The following is a 21316-nucleotide window of genomic DNA, read 5'->3' as shown; positions in this document are numbered from 1 at the left end:
ACACACTCACTAGCTGGGAGACACTGCTAAGAGCAATGGCACTGAGGAGGAACAGCCTTGCTTGCCCTGACAGGAGTCCTTGCATGACCTGCAGCTGTAGGCTGGCTTGAAATTTGGAGTAGAGCAGAAATGCTGAACAATGTGGACATCAGGGCAGCAAGATGGGAGAGGTGCTCTTACACAGAGTGGTTCCTATCTGGTCCTTGCTCTGTCCCTTCTCTCTTGAATGTGCATTTAAATAAATGATCTTTTGATAGCTCTATAGGCAGAGCTCCTCCATTCACATCTCTGCTGCTGCTTTCAGTGGCACTAAGTCACAGAAATAAAAATCTGACTCATCTAGAGGCAGCATCTGCTTCAGCAGCACCTTCCTTGTGCTGGTGGCTGATGTGCTGCCAGGCCCATGTCAGCTCTGCTGCACAGCCCAATGTCACCAGCTCTGTACAGCAAAGAGAGCAGGTGTTTTTGGGGATTAGCACCAAAAAAAGCGTCTTGTGGGCGTGTGAAATGAAGAGTGGCAGTTTGTGTGTGTTGGAATAAGAGGGATTAAAAGGTGGTGACTTACACTGTTGTCTGTCTCCATGGGCCAGACTTTCATGTAGCAATGACCCTGTGCCTCTTCCTTAACCCACTCTGAACTCAACTGCACTTTCAAGCTAAGCTGGGAAGTTTTGAGCCACCTGTGTGATCTTATCATCCCAGTTAAAGAAGTGGAGCTCCTGGGCCATGTACTGAGGGAGGATCAGGTGAATTAGTCATGTACCAGATGGACAATTTGCTTTTCACACTGATCTGTCCTGGAGAAGGTCATAAGAATAATGTGGTGGCTCTGAGGATGCCATCAAAAAGCAGATAAACACTACAATATGTTTTGATTAGGAAAGTGCAAACTGCAGGCCTTGTGCTGTGAAAGGATTCTCAGGAAATTTGATACTATTTAAGGGCTTTGATTAAACATATTAAAATATTTTTTAAAAGTAGCACCTGACAAAAAGAATAAGCAGTAATTCTCTTAGTAAAGAATGGGGTTCTCTGTGCAACAACTGCCCATATTGTGTTGTAAAGTTTTCTTTTCCTGAATTAATATTCCATACTGACTTTTATTAGTCCTTTCTTTCTTTTTTTTCTTTTTGAACACTGAGGTTTCTAGTGATGATAATTCTTTGAGAACTTGGCAGCTTGCCTAATTGTACAAGTTCCCACTGTATGCTTCTTGGATTGCAATTGGCAGAAATAATACAGCATAAAATATAAATATTACTGTTAATGTAACATTGAAATTGGTAAATCAGTTACTTATTTAAAAAATTCCAAACTGCAGTGGTGTGAATTTGTCAAATTCCGTTTGCTCTATACTTTAAACCTTGAAGAACAGAAACAATAAAGTTTATAGTTAATGTACCACTTTTAATAATAACAAATGTTGTGTGATGGATTCAGTGCTCATTTTTTTTAGCAGTGAGTTTTAATAGTTTTGCTGGGATATATTGAATCAGAATGTTTAAACAGGGAGCAAATCTGTGCAGGATTTGTCTCTGCTAAAACCTTAACTTTGCTTTCTGATAAATGCAAGGTTTACATAATGCATGTACTGTTTAATTTATAATGTGAAAACTTGTACTTTACATGTGTTTCAGAGTTCAGTATTCTGGTGCTGTTTACTTGGTGTTTCTTGGCACTTAGGTTTTGATGTTTCATACTTGAGGAGGTTGAATTCAAGTTTATACCAGGTGTAACTCCTTTGCCTGCTGCAGTTTACTGCTCTGTGTTTGGGCTGTTTTTTAAAAAAGTCTCTAAGTATCTCTCACTATTCTCTGCAGACTTTAGACATGGCTAGAAAAACGTGGAGCTTTCCCTCCATTTTTGTCTTGCTAGAAAAACTCATTTTCATCTTCTTGGGTCTGGAATCTCAGACAAAAAGAAAGGCTTCAGAGGAATATATCTGAAAAAAAAATTGCAGTTGAATACGTAATCTCATGAATAATGGTCATAAAGTGAGATGTTCCAGGAGATTTGTAAAATGATTGCTTGGTATAATTCATAATTATCTCAGTGATTTGGCATTGTATCACACAGACATTAATCTTTTATCCTCCAACTGAATATGTACATAATGGGGCAAGAATCACTTTTTCTTCCTATTTTTTCCTTGGTCAAGAAACTGCATTGATTGTGATCATTAATACCACCCCCATGCCTTGCTTGGTGGCTCTATTTCTTGTCATTCTAATTATTCTGCAGTTACTAATGAAGTTATTTATTAAGTTATTTATAAAGATTGTGCTCTTCACTTGATGGTTTTTCTGTATCAGCAAGGTTCAAAACCATTTCAATCTTCAAAAGAAAATAAAACCCCACATTTTAAACTTTGGGTCTAGATCTTCTGAATTATATTTTTTTTTTCCTAAATAGGTACAAAATGCAAAAGATGGGAAGTATTGTAGAGTCAGTGCTAATAGTGGAAAAAGACACTCCAACATTAATAAATAGATAAATAGACATATTTATAGATAGATATATTTAAAATGTTGGCTGAAATACCAATGAATCATTAAAGTGTGCAGCTTTGCACTCATAATTTCAGTGCTGAAAACAATAAATATCAGTGAAATAGTAAAGATTGCCAGTGTGAGAGAGGATGCTTTTTAAAAATGCATTGCTGCCTGCTGCCATGCTCAGAGGAGGGAATTTCCCTGCTCAGGTGCCCTGCTGCTGTCCCCGTGCTGGGAGAGTAATTTGTCATGGAAACAATTTGGGGATAATCTGCCACAGACTCCTGATAACGTTTCCTTTCTAATTTCTTTGCCATAACCATCCCACTTTTCAGCCAAAGACAATGTTTTTGCTTTCATAATGAAGGCTCTGCCCTCAAGATGTTCCTCTCTTTGCCTTGTCCTTTCTGACCTGTTCTCCTGTGATTTCTTCCTTGACATTTCTTTGGTATTTGGCATCTTGTTTGGATTTGGCTGTCTTTGAACTTCTTCAGATTAATGCACATGAAAATCCACTGGAAATTGGTGAGGAGCCCATGAGGATTGCTGATTCTTATTTTAGATTATAGTTATAATTGTCTTTTTCCTTGCTGTCAGTGTCACCCAAAGAAAATACAGTTCAAGTGAGTTGCTACCTGTTTCTCTTGTCTGGATTTGGCAGAATCACGTCTTATAGGAGAGAAGTTTAATGTAAATTATATTTTCTGTAGGCTTATCTTTTATTACCAATAAGTTGGCAGTGAATAGCAGCTGCTCCTTGCTGGTGGCTCGTCCTATCTTTCCTGCTTCTGGCTAACAGCATTAGTACTCCCATTATTGTAACTCCATTCCTTGCAATTATTGTAAAAGTGGTTAAATAAAGCCCACAGTTTGCTCAGCCTTAAATTTGCAGTGAATACTTTTTTTTTTTTTTTTTGTTTGGGATGATTCCTTTATTGCCAGGTCTGCCCCTGGGTCAGTTGTTAGCACCATGCTATGTTTAATCCATGTTGATGGGGTTTAGTTGAGTTTTTTCTGGTTCTTTGGAAGAACAATGCTGTGGCTACAAGTAATGATATAAGGGGAAAAAATGTTAAAAAGTAATTTTGGTAGGGGGTAGACAAGGAATAGTACAAAGGCACAAGGAGGTCTGGGAGGCCTTGCAAATTCAGGTTCTGAGTCTATGGCAGTTTTCTGTTCACTTCTTCCACATGAGAACAAAGTATTTATTCACCTTCTGAATCTTGCAGCAATAGTGTAGAGTGAAGACTTGGTTGGGGTTTCTCTGCTATAAAACAGACTCCAGAAGGAAAGGAGGGATTCTGGAATACAGCTTGGCCAGTCTGCTTGGCCCCAGTCACCAACAATAAAACAATTGTTCATTGTATTTTCAAAGCTTGACTTTGTCAGTGGTGATTTTATGGCTTTTCAAATAGTGAAAGTTATAAAATGGCAAGGAAAGGTGGGCTTGACTTTTGGTGGTGCAGGACTGAGCACTTCTAAATGAAATTGCTTCAGAGTGAAAAATTCCAAGACAGGATGAAACATGAAGAAAACATAATCCTGTTCATGGATAAAAAAATGTGGATAGAGAAATGAATTAGTAATTTGAGAGCTTCATATCTATTGAATTTTGTTGTGTAGAGAAGTAATAATTTACTTAGAAAATAGGAAAAGTTTGGACTCTTCTTCAATGTTGTCACTTGTTGAAAATGTGAGAGCTGTCAATGCTTGCTGGTTGTGGGGCTGGTTGAGACAGGAGAGTGTCAGGGTGGATGGAGCCCTTCTCCTCCCCAGGGATCATGGGGCCTAAGGTTTGCTGGAGCACTAACTTCAGTTTCAGATGATGTTTCTAAGATATTTTCCATTCTTTTTGAGTCTTGACTGTTTTCTTCATTAAAGATAAAATTACTTTGCATCATTAAAATGGTAAAATTACTATTTACCACTGGAAGTACATCCTGATTCTGTATAGCTTATAGGTCTTAGGTCTTGGCAAATGGATATATTTCAGCACAATGTAACTTTATTCAGAAGCTAATTGAAGTAATGTCTTTCTTTGTTAAATGGAGATGCAAAGCCCTATATCTGGCACTTTCTGAATCTCAGGTTTCCAAATAAAAATGGAGATCAAAGTTTAGGAAGCTGAAGTACACTGTTAGAGTTTTTGGGTTTATTATATCACTGTACAGTAGCATTACAAAAAGAAAACTGAGAAAAATGGAGCCTTTCATGTAGCCAGTGTAGCTTTTATTGTGGTGATTGATCTGAGGAGATGCAGGTAGAGCATCAGCATTTGTCCCACGTTAGGGGATAGGTAGGAGATTGTGACTGAATTGACTTCCCTGCCTCTGTCCTGGTGGATGGGGAGAAGCTCAGCAGCACAGTTCTGAGCTGTTACTGTCACCTGATACAGGGTTTCTTTTGTCTGGCACTTGAATGAGTCAAATCTGATGGGAAAGGCAAGAGAAATTTTAGTCTAAGGAGAGTTCAGAATATGCAGAATTATTTAGCACATTTATGTTTTCCTTGGACTAAATGGGCTTTCCTCAAACTGTTGTTTTTTAGAACAAGCTACTGCAATACCTACCAGTGATACTGAGATTTGAAATGTATCTTTCTTCCATCCACACACTGACTGCTTCTGTTCTTGGTTCTATCTGGAAAGGATATAATTGAATCCTTGTTTGGCTTCTTTAATTATTTCTTTGCTTCTTTAATTATTTCTTTGCAAAGTCCTTGGCTGGGAATTTTGCCACTTACAATACAAATATTCAAACCTAAGAGCATAAACTGTGCTTTCAAAGAGCATTTTTGTAAACCTTTTATCATTTGGAGGTTTTTCAAAAGTGAACATGAGACCTTCTCAATGAACATGTTTTAATTTTATAAATCCCCAGTGAAGATTTTGTTTCCTTTCAGGTTGGCTGTAGTTGCTAATTAACTTTGTTAATTAACCATGCTATAGGGATGAAACATGCTTGATTAAAAATAAATAAAACCATATAGCAACAAAGTGATGCTACTGTTTTTTTATATTTAAAAGCATAGATTAAAAAACAAGATTAACTTTGAAGCTGCATGTCAAATGTTCTTTGCATTTGAAACATGTGAAAGGCTAAAGCAGCTAAAAGATTATTATTTTTGCAGCTCAATCATAGTAAAATGTTTATTCAGTTGTAACACCATGTTAGAAATGGAGGCTGAGAATAGTCACTGAAGGTGCCACTTTAATCAGAACTGACTGGGATGGTGGATAATAACCAGAGGGTTTATTTGGTCATCCTTAGGCATGAAGGTTCTTGTTTCTCTCCTGTGATACATCTCATATGAAAACATACAGCACTGCACATTATTTTTAAATGCTGTTGGCTTGTACAGGGAGTCTGACCACGTTCCTTGCCCCCCACACCAGAGTGTGTTTGTGTAGAGCTGCTGGGAAATGGCTCACAGTGGGCAGTGGGCTGAGTGCATCCCTGACAAAGCTCCTGGAACAGCCTCAGGGATGCCTGTGCTGCACAGGATTGTGCCACACACCCTGCCCAGAGGAAGGTGAGCATGGTCTGCCTGAGCCCACAGCTCCTTCACTGGGCAATGCAGGTGGGAGGGAGGAAGAGGGAGCACAAAGTTAGCTTGCCTCAAAGCTGTTTGTAGACACTGCTGGAGCAGATGGCTCTTCTGTTCCCACTGTGGCACCTTTTCTTCCCTCTCCTACATAATAAAGTCAGGTTTCTTTTCCATTTTCTGCTATTGAAAAGTGGTTCTGTTCCCAACAGCAGCAATACTATAAACAAAGTTTGGGAATACCAGTCTATGCTGTTCTTCATTGGCAAAATTGCTAAGAAAACCCTTTGGGAATGTCAGCTGGGATCCTCACCCAGACAGGGGAGACCTGGCATTGTAGGAGGAGCCTTCCTTGTGAATGAGTGAAATTTATTCTGATAAAATTCCAGCAATGTGTAACTGATTCCATGCTAGAGTTAACATGGAGAGAGGGAAGTAGGAGGATTCCTGATGTAGAAGGCATAGCTAAATAAATCTCTCCAGTCCACTGGCAGGAAGTGTATGGAGGAGTGGTTTGTGAGGGGGTTTGTTTGTTTATTCTCCCCCCAGCCCCAACATATTTTCTCATAAAATATCTTTAGGCATTTGTTTTGCAATTAAAAGGTCAAAACCTCCTCAAAGGGAATACTTGCTTTTTCCACTAGAACATATTAGGGCACTGAAGCAGTGCAAAAATGCGAGGGGCTATTTCCAGCAGATGAACTAAATCCTTAAAATAGGATTAACCAGTTTTGTAATTTGCCTGTGATAGTATCTGAGTAAGGAAAGGAGGGAGTGGTGCATTTCTTTTAGAAGATGCATTTAGGATACCTGTGTTAAGGCTCTCAATGCTGGACTAGTGCCACTTCTCAGTTGTCCATAATTTTTCACAAGTGCCAAAGAAGGTCTTGATATCACACTGGAGAACACAAACACAATTTCTACAGGGCTGTGTCTGTATCATCTTCAATTTTGTTGATACTCAGTGGTTTCAGCATCATCCCTGTTTACAGATGAGGATTTTGGCAATGCCTGGTGCTGGAAATGCTGAGGGGTGCAGTGAGCATGTGGGGACAGGTGACCAGCACAGAGACTGAGCTTAAATACCTCAACTTCTGCTGAAATACCTCAACTTCTGCTTAAATACCTCAACTTCTGCTGAAATGGAGAGGGGGCCTGGTGCACTGACCCAGGCTTACACTGAGCTGTGGCTGAGTGACAGGAGCACTGTCATTCCACAGGAATTAGCCAGCCATGTGCAGATTTTCCTCATGAGAAATGGTTCCTGAGAAATGGTTTAAAGGCTACTTTTTTCTTTTTCTACAAGTTTAGGAATAGAATACCACAGAGCAGTTAGTTTTCCATGCTGAGAGTGACCCAGTCAATGACAGGAGCATTTTCAGAGCCTGGGTCCTACTTCTGCCCTGGCTTGGCACCTTTGCCTGGGAGTTTCCCCATGCCATACAATGGGAAATTATCTTTCCTTTTCTATCTATGCTAATCACTACTTTTCATTCCTTTCTTGCAGCTTCTCAGTGTACTTGAAAATGTGTTGTGGTTGCCAAATCCTTAATTAAACAAATTAATTATTAGTTGAGCCGAGCCAAACATTTGTGTAAGGATCTTACATGAAAAAAGGCTAATTAAAAAAACCCTAATAATTCAGTAGTTGCAAAATGCATCAGAGTGTGTTTATATATAGAATAGCTGGTTTTAATTTCAATTTTATCCACATATTTATTGATGATGCAACAGCCTTCTGGCATGTGTTAATATGGTGCAGAGAAAAGCTGATGTGCAGGGCTATAGGAAAATAAATAACACAATCTGATTTGCACAGTCTGTTTCCATATCACCAGCATGATGAGATACTTTGTTGTTTGAATGGAGCAAATGATGTTTGGATTCAGCTGATTTATTGACAGCTCTGTCAAACTGCCATGAAATGAAACAATAATGCAGCCACTAAATATTCCGGGGGGACAGGGGGAGGAGAGGGGCCCTGCTGGGGTTACCTCAGCAATGTGCAGGAATGCTGCCCCGATGGGGAAGCCATGGGGAATGAGCTGCTATTGACAGGCTTTTCTTTCCTCAGGGAGAAGCTGTGTGTGGCTCGGCTGCAGAGGGAAGTTGCCCAGAGCAAGAGTGAAGGAGCCATGGTAAGCTGTGCCCACTCTGCTTTCAATCCTTGTCTCACTGCCTCAGGCACCTTTGGTCTGGCTGAAGGTGGTCACCAGAGCATCCAGGCTGTCTTGGACACAGCAAAGGGTTGCCAATGATGTATTCATAAATGACAGGAAACTCAAGGCTTGGCTTCCTTGGAAAAGCCATGGTAGAGAGAAGCTGCTTCATTTTTCTGCTGATAGTCCTTACTGGAATTAGAAGCAAGACAAGCACAGAAAGGCAATTTCAGATGAAAAAGCAGTAGATTTACGTTTCTGTTAAATCTTAGCCAACCACAGAAAAATGAAAGAACAAGCATGGAAGCTTAAAAATACCCTACAGTCTGATAATTTTGTAAATCATGTAATGCTCCTTGTATCTTCATTTTTCATGTACCAATTCATGAGATTAGCCTTGGGAGCAAAAGATGAAATGGCAGATTTTTGGTTGACTGCAAACCTCAATTTATAGAGCAAGACTTATCTCTTCAAAACAATTTTCTTTAGGAGCCAACATGTGCTGAGTGTGCTTAATTACTTAATATCTGAGGAACTGTTCCCATCTTTTAAGGAGTTTGTTTGTCCCTATCTTCAGATAAAATGTCTTAAGCTTCCATGAGATAGAGCAGTTATTCAGAAACCTTAAAACTCAAACTATCCCCTTGAACATTCATGGATGTGCCACTGATCTGAGTGAGCTGCACAGTTGGCTGTGAAAGACTTTGGTGGTCCCAGGTTTGTTTAACTTGGTGGGGAGCAGCTGTGGAAGGTCTCTGGGGAGGGGATGCTCTGTGAACTGTGTGATGCAGGGTCCTTAAAATCCCAGCTGCCTCCAGTGAGTGCCATTTATAAACCCTCAGTGATTAACACAGTGAGGTGAGATTTGGAGAGACCCAAGTGACAGGTGGGAGAAACCAGCTCTGGGTTTATTGCTCTCAGCATGGCTCCAGATGTGCCCAGCTCAGCTGTGGGAGCCACTGCCCTCTCCCATCCCAACACCACCCCGATGTTCTTGCCCTTGGGGTTTGCAGCATGGCTGGGCTGGCCACAAGGAGCCTTTGAGATGGGGTTTAAACAGTTGTGAAGCCTGGCCCGTGGGTAGTGTGTGAAAAAGGGCACAGAAGTCCTGGAGGAATGCAGGAAGAAACTTTTATCAGGTAAAGTTGCAATCCAAGAGTCTGTGACTGAGATAAAACTCTTGTTGCCTCTAGGAGGAATTTTGCCTGAGGAAGAATGGCAAAGATCAGGCATTGGATTTGCAATTGCATTTTAGCTTTCAGTGTAAATAAATGTCAAAATCTGGGAAGAGCTATTTACTCTATTTGAAATATTTCCTTTATTTTTTTAAAAACTAGCATTCCCTTCGAGGCATAGCAGTAATATAATATATTGAGTGTAAAATATACTTAGTGGGATAATCCAAGACTGTATAAAATGAGCAACACTGATTAACCTTCTAAAGCTGGTAAGGCTTTTGGTATGTGCACCCACGTTGTGCTCTCCTCCCTTGCCTGTCAGACACTCCTTACGCCTTTCACTCTGGGTTTGTGGATCGCTTCTCTCTGCTAACCAGGGTGTAATTTTGCATAATTTGTTGAGAGGCCAAGTGCTGTAACCCATTAGGAGCTGACAGGTAGCTCTGCGGGGGTGCAGTCTTCCCCCAAGGTAAACAGTGGGTAGATTTTCCCCTCTTCCCTGAGGGGTAATATGCACAATTATCCTGCAACTAGAGCCGAGAGCGAGCGCGCCTGTAGAGACGATTGCTTTGAAGCAGTTGATGTATGGAGCGTTCTTTGTGTCTCAGAGCTCAGAGCTGGTGATTTTAATATGAAACACAGCAGTCATTAATTAACATTAATGAACTTGCGGGGCTGTGGGCAGTGTGAGGGTCCGGGGCTGGAGTATCTGAACCCAGGGGACGCCAGGAATTAAGAAAGTCGTGTAGACACAGAGCGGGATTTCAGCGAGGGGTTCTGGGTTTGGAGCTGCATTTACAAACACAGAGCGGGATTTCAGCGAGGGGCTCTGGGTTTGGAGCTGCATTTACAAACAGAGCAGGATTTCAGTGAGAGGTTCTGGGTTTGGAGCTGCACTTTACAAACACAGAGCGGGATTTCAGCGAGGGGCTCTGGGTTTGGAGCTGCATTTACAAACACAGAGCGGGATTTCAGCGAGAGGTTCTGGGTTTGGAGCTGCACTTTACACACACAGAGCGGGATTTCAGTGAGAGGTTCTGGGTTTGGAGCTGCATTTACAAACACAGAGCGGGATTTCAGCGAGGGGCTCTGGGTTTGGAGCTGCATTTACAAACACAGAGCGGGATTTCAGCGAGGGGCTCTGGGTTTGGAGCTGCACTTTACACACACAGAGCGGGATTTCAGCGAGGGGCTCTGAGCAAGCAAGCCTTTGGCAGGCGGCGGGGCTCCCTCCCGAGCAGGCTGCCCGCAGGGTGCCCAGCCCTTGTGCTGCTCTTTTCCGTGTGATGGACATCCCCCGGGGCCAGCAGGCTGGCCAGGGCCACCAGCCAGCCGCAGGGCGCCCGAGGGCTCGGCTGTGCTGTCACCGGCTGCCACTCGGGATCAAAGCAGCGGCACCCCTGCAGCCTCCCTCCTGAGCTTTAGTTAATCACTAATTAGCTAATCGCCTTTTCTCGCTCCCATTTGCTTTTTTGTTTGTTGTGCTGGTTAGATTGGCATGAAGATTTTCACGGAACCAGCTCCTTCACTTGGGAAGGGCGCAGGTGACGGCACATGGCACCTCTAGTGGCACCTCTGGTGGCACCTGCAGTGCCTCGCTCGGTCTCATAGAGAGCATTTCTTGCAGAGTGAAGCAAGGCAGGGAGCACAGGGAGCTGCCCTGCATCCTGGGAATTGTGCCTTTGGCAGGATGGCACCTCGTGTAATACCCACTAGAGTTTTCTGCTTCTTTAACACAAAAATTGTTTGGGGTTTTCTGTCACAGATAGGTCACGAGGGTAAGAGGTGACCCCTCAGTGTAAAACATGCTCATTGTAAGGGCGAGCAGAGTCAGTGAGCAGGGAATGTGTGTCTGTCCCTGTGTGTGCTGGAAGGTTTTGTGCATCCCTGTGTGGTGCAGGGGGTTTCCCTGTCCCACCCAGCACCCAGGAACCACTGCAAGGTGGACACATACACAAAACCAGTGACTGATAAACACAAAGCATGTGCTGTAGAACACTTACACGGTGGTGTCTTTGCTCAAGAAATGGGTCAGTGCATCTGTGAACATCTGGTGAGTGATGATGAAATGGATCCATACAAGGAGAGGTTTTTCTGAGGCTGAAGATCAGTCAGTGTGTGCTGTGTGGTACCAGTGTGGAACAGAACTGGGTTTTGATGTGTCCCAGAGTTACAGTTTTCCTGACTGATTGTTGCTGGAAGGTACTACAAAAGATGAAATGAAGACACTTGTATCAAGATAAACGTTTATCACCAAAACCATACAAGTAATTTTGTAATATGTTTTTCTCATATGTTGGATTATGTGGATTTATTACTTACTTTAATTGTCAGCTGAATAATTCAGGCTGTATACCTGACAATTGCTCAAGTTTCTTCATTTTATGAAGCACCATCAGTAAATATTGATTGTTCACTATCAAAATGTGGAATTACTGCCAATCTATCCCTTGAAAGTTCCAGCAACACTGTGCCAGGATTGCTGTTTGGCTCTTCCTGTCACTCCTGGTCTTTAATTTCGTAAGTGTACATGTTCACAATTTTCTTAGTCATATCTCTTCTGACTCATGAAGGATGACTTTGGATGGCTCTTTTTTAAGGAAATGGAGATGATCAGTTCATCTGTGTTCACTCCTCACTGCGTTTGATGGAGATTGTGCAGGTGCCTGTAGTGACAGAGATCCCATTATTAAAATAAGCAGCTTTCAAAGCAAATCACAAGTTTATTTCAAAACATACTGAAGACTGAAAACCTAGTTAGTCATCAAAGTATTTTTTATACATTTGAAGTGCATGAATTTACACCTTTGGATACAAAACATGACCAGGAAAAGTGTTCATTCCTGTGAAATTTTCTTAACAGTGAACAGTGCCAGGTTAGAAAAAATTTGAGACAAATGTTGATACACTTTAACAGTATTCTACTTTAACAGTAGAGTTCTTGTGGCAGAGTAAGTGTTATTTCAGCAGAAACTAGTTTAAAAGCCTACAATGAGCCAAAAGTATATACAATTACATTATGTTTTGATAACTTGGGTAAGTTTAATAACAACCCAAAAAAAAGTTACATTTTTTATTTGATACCTTTATTTGTATCTATGCTATACAGTTGTTGTTAGTTTCTTCTTTCCATCCATGTCCTTCAGTTCAACTCTGTTTTCCATTAGTTCAGTGGCCTGTAACCTACATAAAAGAAATTGTACCACTCTGGCAATTTAGCTGTGAAGGTTAAAGTGGGATGCTGCTGCCTTTTCTATCTCCATGGGTCTCACTTAGGGTGGGCCCTAGGCTCTGATTTACCGTGTGTCCTGCTGCTTCTTTAAGTGATGCAAAGTGATTATCATGGGCTCTTCCTGGTACCAGTCTATTCCACACCTGCACCCTTTTGTTGGGAACACACCATGTTAAGTGAATGTTAGGTCCCCACTGAATAGGTTTCCACCCTCTGGTAATCCTTCTGCATTAGATTGATTTATGAATGTATCAGATTCTTTGTTAGCATGTAAACCACTAATTAATTTAAAGCTCTCTGTGGAAAAATTAAAGCTCTGGTTAAAGCTTTCAACAGGCTCAGATGGTGCTAATAATGGAAAAACAAGTTATATTAATGAGTTTTGATGCGATCAGCACAATTCTTGCTTTACAAACAGTTTTTGCAGTAAAACAGTGGAGACTGCAAGTTTTTAAATAAAGAGTGGAAGAAATAAAAAAGAAAAGGCATAAAAAACTCGCAGAGTCGGTAACATGTCGCATTATTATAAGGAACTGAGTCACTTCTGCTTGTTACAACTTTCCTAAATGTAACGGGTTTAGATAAATGTAACAGCCTCTTCAGAAACCACAGAAAGTGCAAACGAGATCACTCTCTTGTTTCCAGATTGAAATATGAATTGTAATCAGCTTTGAAAAGATCTGCCTCTCATCAAGCGCTGCCAAACTGGAGCGTTCACATGGAGATGGATGTGTTGAAGTGCAAAAAGGTCTCGACTGAAATTGCATTAAAGTCAGTTGAAAGTTTAGCTGTGTTCTCAGCTTTCCCAAATTCCCAGGGGGTTTGTGTATAGTTTCAGTTGTTTGCTCTTTGCTCAAGTTCAGGCTTTTAGCGTGGGTGCTAGTTTTTGGTGAGAAGAGAGAGATCATACCCCAGCTTGATGGTGCTTTGTTGAGCTGAGTGAAATGAAAATAGAAAGCAAATTTTTTTTTTTTTTTTTTTTTTTTTTTTTTTTTTTTTTTGTAAAATTATGTGAGAAGCTGAAAACGCACAGGTAGAAAGGTGGTCTGTGATTGTAGGAAATTGTGCCTCTCCTGGGAGCTGCACTTACCTCTCCTGGTGCCCAGCTCTTGCAGGGCACTGAAGCACAGCACCAGCCCTGTGGTCAGCACAGCAGCTGACATTAATGCTGCCCCATTAATCACCAGCAGGGCCAGCGTGCTCACAGCCCCAGCTCCCAACATCTGCACTGTGCCCCAGGTTTTTAGGGAGGAGGGGATGCTGAGGCTGCTCTGGAGCCAGGCTGTTCCAGATGGCAGCACAATGTCCTGCCACGCTCGCTGTCTCCGCGTGATGAGTCCCTGCCGTCCCCTCTGGCCAGGGAAGGCTGCTCTTGCAGAAGCACCAGGTCATTTAAAAATAGAGGATGTTTAGTAATAAATGAAGTGTTAAAGATGAGATACAAAAGGCTAAATGTTCTTTCCCACCTTCTGGGTCCTTATGTTCTCTGAAAGCATCTATCTGTGCTTTAATTAGAAAGTAGCAGAGAGAGAGAGGCAAAGTAGCTGTTTTGAAATGTCTTGTTGAATATTAAATATCCTAAACCAGAAAGAAGCAATCTGACCCTAGTGCTGCCCTCTCTGTGAAGCTGTGTATTTCTGCACAGATAGCCCTGCTGTCTGGATCCTTTTTCTCAGAAACTTCATCACACAGCCCTCATGGAAACTCAGTGACATTAGCAGCAGCTTTAGCATCAATAATGATTATCGAAATTCTTTACAAGCCTGGTTTAATGCTCCTGGACCTCATTAGTTTTTCATACTTCATTAGGCCAAATGTCCTCATTCACAACTTCACAGTTTCATCTTCAGTGGTTTTAAAATAAAACCTTATGTCCTGGGTACCTTTTGTTGTTTGCTTCAAATTTGCAAATATGTGGATATTTTGAAATTCTGTATTTTAAAGTGTTGTGAATTTAGTAAGTAAGTAAGTCACTAAGTTTTAGTATGACCTCTAATGCTTTTAGTAAGTAAAGGTTTAGATACCAAAGTAGAAGTGCGAGTTCTAGTGAAAGCTGAAAAACATATTAATGTTAATGTTTTCAGTAGAGGCTCCAGGACCGTGGTTGTAGATGGTATTGAGATATAATAGAGCTATAGTAAGAATATTGCTTACATTTTTCAGATAGAACAAGGTAGGTCATATGCATAGTCTGTATGTAACCTAGCATGTTAAAAATCTAAAATTCCGATAAGTTAAGAAGTGGTGGTCTGAGTTTTAACTTGTTGAAAAGATTCTGTATAAGAGTATGTATTTGGGACAGTCTGTGCTTTTTGCTATCATCTTTTCTGCTTTTCTGCCATTGCCTTTTTTGTTTTGTTCATCATCAACTCCAACACCCAAAAAGAAGATAAAAGCTGCCGCAGCAACATCGGCCCCACCAACACCTCAGAAACAGCTTCTGCCTCTATTTAGAACTTTAAACTAAAACTTAGCATGAACTTTGATGTCTGTGACTGTGCCTTTTAACATCGATGTGCTTCTGCAATAAATAACCTTTTAGCAACTATTAGCTGCTTTGCTCATTTTAAAAAATAACCCGACGAAGTTAGTGCCTAAAGCACCAGGAAGCCGTGAGCTCGCAGGTATTCTCTGTGATGTCAGTCGCTGACACTCTCAGCACTCTCGTTTTCCGACGAGAGCCTGATCGCCTCTGCTCGGAGCCGCGGCCCGTGGGTCGCTCTGGGGCGGTGGATGGGTTCCAGAGCGCGGTTTATCCACCGGGCTCCAGGGCCGGGAATGATTCCCGGGGGCTCCGCGGCTCCCCGCTCCCGGTGCGCCGGGAGAGGGCGCTGCAGCCACGGGAAAGGCGCCGGGAACCGCGGGCTGCGCCCGGACCGCGCCGGCCCCGGCGGCGATGCCCAGCGCAGCTCCTGCCCCATCACCGGCACGGACCCACCAGCATCCAGAGCAGCAGAAATTAGCTGTTTCCGTTCAGCTGGAACTCACCGAGGTGGTGTCTCACAATTATGTAAAAATCACTGAACACGGGAAAAAAAAACAACATCAGAATGCATTTATATAAAGTCTGAAAGTAAAACAGAGGCAATCTGTAGAAATCATGTCATATTTGCTAAGCTGCCCTCCAGTAGAAATTGCCATTTTTAGATAACAAAGGCAGGGGATGTGCAAGCACAGAAAGGGCACAGGCAGTCTCACAGCATCCATGGGTGTATGGAATATCAGAGTGGCACTTGGCTCCAGTGTGCAGCAAATCCTGCATTATGACTGGGAGCAGATGGAACCTGCTCTAGGCAATACCTCACTGCCTAATGGGAGTGATGCACCCATGCACTAATAACAGTGAATTGCAGACATTTTCATATCAAAGGTTAAGCTCTGCAATCCTCAGCTCCTCCAGGCAATGGCAGGAGTTGACTCGAGTAAGCCACACACTCACTGGATTAATATTTTTGCAAGGGTGACCTGAATAGGGACACCAATCTGCAGGCTGAAAGGGCAGAACATTTCTGGTCTGGTTTTAGCTCATGCAAAAAAGGGATCTCAGGTAGGACTGAATTAGTCACAACATCTAAGGATGAGGAAGAGGAAAGGAGAATGTGTGCACTGGGCCAACAGTTTTAATTCTATGCAAACTAGGAAGGAAAATTTATACAGATTAATAGTAGTGAAACTGCTGTGGTATACTTGGTGTTGCAACTTTGTTCTTGAAGTACCTGGGGAAATTAGGGTGTTACAAGAAGTAAAAGAAGTTGCTAGATTTGTGTTGGGCTTGGTTTGTTTGGTTTATTTTTTGGTGGTCAGTAGTTAAACTATTACAGTAGAATTTATATTACCAGCAATTGCTTCTGTAAAAGATGTGTTTCCATTGTTAATTTTAAGAACAGAGAAAAATAAATTAATTTATCTTCTTAACACTTATTTTAATTTTTTTTGTTTAATTAAAGGTTTTGATTTGTTTTTTTTTTCCCTGCATGGGGTGGCAAAGGTTACCAGGAGGGAGAGAAAGTTCCTGTATAAGGAAGGACAAAATTTATATACAAGTGTTTCTCAGTTGTGCTGCTTCTATTAATTTGCCATTTATTTAAATTCATGCAGGGTTCTTGGAGCTTGTTCTGTGAAGTCAGTGCTGACCCTTGGAACAAGTCAGCTCAAGCAGTGCTTTAAATTGCATGTGAGAGTGCAAACTCCTTACTGCAACAAGGCTTTGTTCAGCATCCAGCCCATGGACCCATAACTGCTCCAAGAGAGCAGGGTAAGGTTCTGCTGGCTTGTCAGCTCTCTCTGGGCAGTGACACAACACAGGTACATAACCTGTTGAGGGTGAGTTAAAAAAACAGAGACAGCAGAGACTGGGAAAAACTCTTGGCCCATTTCTGATTGCTGAACACTCTGCAGGTAGACAGGAAAACTATTTACAGCTCATCTGAAAAAGATTTGGACTTTATATTTTGGACAGTATTCTTTGTGCCATTAAATCCCATGAGCTTTTTGTTGTTTTTCTCTTGGCAGAGCATAATCACATCTTTCTGCAACTTCTTTCCAAGATTTAAAGGAAATATTAAAATGTAGTAAGGAAATAATGTCTTCCTGTACTATTTAGCTTTGTACAGATTCATATAATTCGGGCAACTGTGATCCTTGCTGTCCTTTCTCTCTCAACTCCAGTTCTCATACACTTTAATTCAGTTTTTGCTTTGTCAGGAATTTGCTTTTACATACTTTGTGTTTGTTTTGGCTCTGTGTCCATTGCATTGCGATAAGGCATCTCTTGATATTCTACGGGATCTTTTATAATGAAGATCTCATGACACAGTTTTCCAAGTCTGGAACTGGTGATCAGACTTGCTTGCATGTCCTGCAAGAGGAGGTTGTCTAGACTGTGGGAATGACTGTGATGTTTGGATTGTGTTATTTCCATACCGCTTGGCATGATGCACTCTCTAGTTAGTCTGGAAATTAATGAAAGTGCCAGGCCTGGTACAGAGCCTTACCTGACTGGCAAGTGGCTTTTCTTCCTCCAAACGACATGGAAAAGTTGTGCCTTCTGTGTAGTACCTTGCTGTGTGACTGTAAATAACCAGGTGCTTAAAACCCCTCTTCACTGCATTAATTAATGGTCATGTTCTTTAACTTTGGTGTCCTACAAGGCCTGTAATTACCTTTGCCACCTAAATCCTTTATAATCTTGGAAAATATTTAGTTTCTGATGTAAATAGCTAGTTTGTAAAGCAAGCTTTTCTGACTCTTCTGCTGTTTGTCTGTTTGCCTGTGTAGGTAGTGAACTCTGGGGAAGAGGCAGGGTCTTCTAAATAGTGCTGATTGATGCTTGGATCCTGGAGTGCTGGTGTGCCATGAGCAGCCACAGCCCAGGGGCTTGGAATGAATAGTGAGAGGGGATTTGGCTCAGTGTGTGCTGTTCACACAACTGTCATTGTGTAATTACATCTTTATGATGCACATTTGTGATTGGCATCCATGGTGACATTGCTTATTTAGAAATACTTTCTGAATGTTGGGGAAAAATCATTATCTCTTGGGAACATCCTGTTGCTGGTTGTAAGTATTAAGAAGTGCCCTGTGGCAGTGGCTGGCACAGTTTTCCATATAAGAAACTTTTTCCATGGATGTCTCTAGAGGAGCTGGTCAGAATTTCCAGGTGGTTGTTGGAAATCTTGAGTTATGTACTACTTCCTGATGTCATTCATAATTAACCACCTCAAAAGGGAAAACTTGTGATGTAGGAGATATCGTCAGAAAATACATGCACCAAGTGAGAAGTTGAAAATTCATTTCATACTAAACTAGACTGAGAGTTGTCAGCTCTCATGGTCTAATAGGTTTCCAGTGCCTGTATCTTCCATCAGTGAATAAGGGAAAGCTGTTCTCAATTAGGTGGGAGGAGATGAGTGGAAGTCAAGGTGTGAAGACTGCATGTGATCTAACACACATCAGAAGGAAGAGCTTGAGAAGGAACATGAGCAGGTGAGCAGAAATACTCTTGTGAACCGCAAGAAACAAGAATATCAGCTCTGGAAATGTGTTTAATGTGTAAAGGGAGACAGGAAGGAGAAGCTTTTCCTAGTTTTGCTCTCTCCATGTAGCTACTGGCTTACAGCTCGATGCCTGGGCAGGAGCAGGACCAGCAGTACTTCATGGCATTGGTCCCCAAAAATGCACAGCAGCTGAAGCTGAGCCAAACCCTTGTGCTCCTGATTCCCAGGAACCCAGCTCTGCCTGCCTGGTCATTTGCTGTGTGGGTGGTTCTTCTCAGCCCCATTTAGACAAGTTTGTGTTCATAATTCTCCTGTATTGAATTTGATGTCAAACTTGATGGTTTGAGTGAGTGACAGGAGTTGTTTGTTTCAGTAATATACTGCAGGAGTCCCCAGAAGCACTGGGGAAAAGCAAATCTCCTGTTCTGCAAATGTGCAGCAGAATTTATTTCTTGCCAGAACTAAAAGACTATAATTGCAAGGAGTTTGCTAAGCACTCTTCACACTCCTTGTGCCCAGTGGGCTGCACCCAAACTGGCATGGCTGAGACTCAGAAAGCCTCACTGAGCTGCCCTGGTTCTGGGAAAAGGGGTCACTCCCCTGCTTTTAAAGTGTCTGCCCCAGTGAAAGACAAGAGAGCTATGTGTGCAAATTATCTGAAAATTAAGTGTGCTGGCTAAAAAGTACTTAAAAATCCAGAATGACTCTCCTGACTCCTGTTTCAGTGCTCTACATGGCAGAAAATGTTCGTGGAAAGTCCTGAGTTTTAATTATGTGATTATGTGTTTTATTGTTCAGGAGAAGAACTTCTGCTCAGTCTAATAACTGCTGATTTTTTTCAACTAATGCTGAAGGTAGAAGTGGCAGAAGAGGGTAGAGCTGCACTACTTGGTTCTAGTGGTTAGTTTTTTCTGTAGAAAAGGAAACATATTTACTTTTTCTCTTCAGGAGTATCAAGCTAACACTTAAAGTTGTCAACACTCACTATTAAGTTGAAAAAAGCCAGATTGTTTTTTATGTCTTAAATGAGATGTGTATGTGACTACATGCAATTAATAGATGAGGAAAAACTAGGGTTAAATCCAGTAAAACAGATATAACCTGCATTAAAAAAAAAAAAATAAAAATGTGGTAATGAAGACCAGAAAAGTGTCAGAGTTTTTATGTCTGTTTCTGACCTTCAGCTGTACCAGTGTATTCAGGCTACTTGTTCTAGTAAGAAAGGGAATTAAAGGAGTAGAACCTCTAAAGGCTGACACTTAGAATTGAGCTGAAATTGGTTTCTGGAAACACAAGTAGAAATTCAAATGGACACATTACTGAAAAGTGATAGTGCAAAATTCTATCTGGTGTAGACAAAGTCTTTTAGTTATTTTATTTTGACCAGTGAATGAATTAAATACTGCATGAAAAATTGTTATTTCAGTTTTTCATGTTCTGCCAGATACCAGACTTTCAAACTCGGGCTGGCCCCTGAAAGTTGAGTCAGTTCTTGTGAGTGTGTGTGTTGTCAGCACTAATAAAAGATTTTGTAGTGACAGTTCTGTTAAAAATACCATAGAAGATGTGCCAGCTAACAGAAAAACCACAGCATTTCCCTATTGCCTATGGCAGTGCCTGCAGTGCTAGAGGGTAAATATGGAAAACAGACACATCTGTCAGAAAACTAAAGCAGTAGGACTCTGGAATCCATGCAAGGAACAGCTGAGTAAATAAGGCACCTTTTTTTGCAGTTACTTACCAACCATAAATGGACTCTACAAGTGGACACAGAAAAACTGTAATAAGATCTGACATGTCCATGAGGAATGATGTAAAGAGCCTGAGGAAAAGAAATGCTGTATGGAAAGGTAGCAGCAAAGTACTGATGCCAGAGGTTTTGAATGTGTCAGCTGAGAAAGGCAAATAGAAGAGTGTGTGTGAAAATGAAAATATTGGAATATCCCAGATCTGTGGGGGTCTGATGGCACTGCAAATGGTTCTGAGCACATCTCATGACTGGCATGGTTAAATTCTACTTCTCTCAGCCTCATAAATTTCCTTTAACCTTAGATCTATTTCAATTAACTCCTTGATATCCTATTTACTAACAGGAAATACAAGCACATTAATGAGAAGTGCAAAAAATGAAGAAGTCCTAACACTCCCCAGCATCAGGGCAAAAAACCACATACTGTCCTAGTCTGTGAGTAAATCCCAGAGCTCCCTGGAGCACCAGAGTTCCTCTGACCAATCTGTTCAAGCCAAATCAAACTCTCAGAAGTGTGTTTTTTCCTGGTGCTTATCCTGTGTTTATCCTGCTGCCTTCACTCCTATCTCACTAGCACAGGTCCAAGAGGAAAGGCTTGATTCAGCCCCATGCCTGTTTGTTCTGTGAGCATTCAGTCCTTCAGAAAAGAAACCATTTCTATCATCTAAAGGCCAGGCTGGCCAGTGACAGAGGAGGCAGGCACACAGGCACTGCAGATAAGCAGGAGGCATTTGGGATGTGGCTGTGTCCCTGCTGGGGGTTCTGTCACCCTGGCTGAGTGGGATTATGCTGCTGCTCCATCTTCTGCTTCATTGCACCACCCACCAGGTTACTTCAAAGCCCTGCTGGGGGCTCAGCTAAGCCTTGCCTTGCTCCTGTGCTGAGCCTCAGGCAGTTCTCTGCTGGCTGGAGAGGCTGGTGACCTCCAGCTGCTGGTCAGGAGGGATCAGGCTGGGGCAGTGACCT

The 21316-nt window shown here is 41.8% G+C and overlaps 1 protein-coding gene across 1 annotated transcript in view; it reads left to right on the top strand.

The window, feature by feature from the left end:
- NCKAP5 (NCK associated protein 5) overlaps positions 1-21316 on the top strand; it is a 342982-nt gene that overhangs the window by 142875 nt on the left and 178791 nt on the right. Inside the window, exon 4 of the mRNA XM_056496731.1 lies at positions 8114-8173. Coding sequence (XP_056352706.1) covers positions 8114-8173 — 60 coding nt within the window. The remainder of the gene's footprint in view (positions 1-8113; positions 8174-21316) is intronic.

This window comes from Oenanthe melanoleuca, chromosome 7 (assembly GCF_029582105.1).
Source record: "Oenanthe melanoleuca isolate GR-GAL-2019-014 chromosome 7, OMel1.0, whole genome shotgun sequence".
In the NCBI taxonomy this organism is placed as follows: Eukaryota; Metazoa; Chordata; class Aves; order Passeriformes; family Muscicapidae; genus Oenanthe; species Oenanthe melanoleuca.
This window is presented reverse-complemented; position numbering and strand designations above follow the sequence as displayed.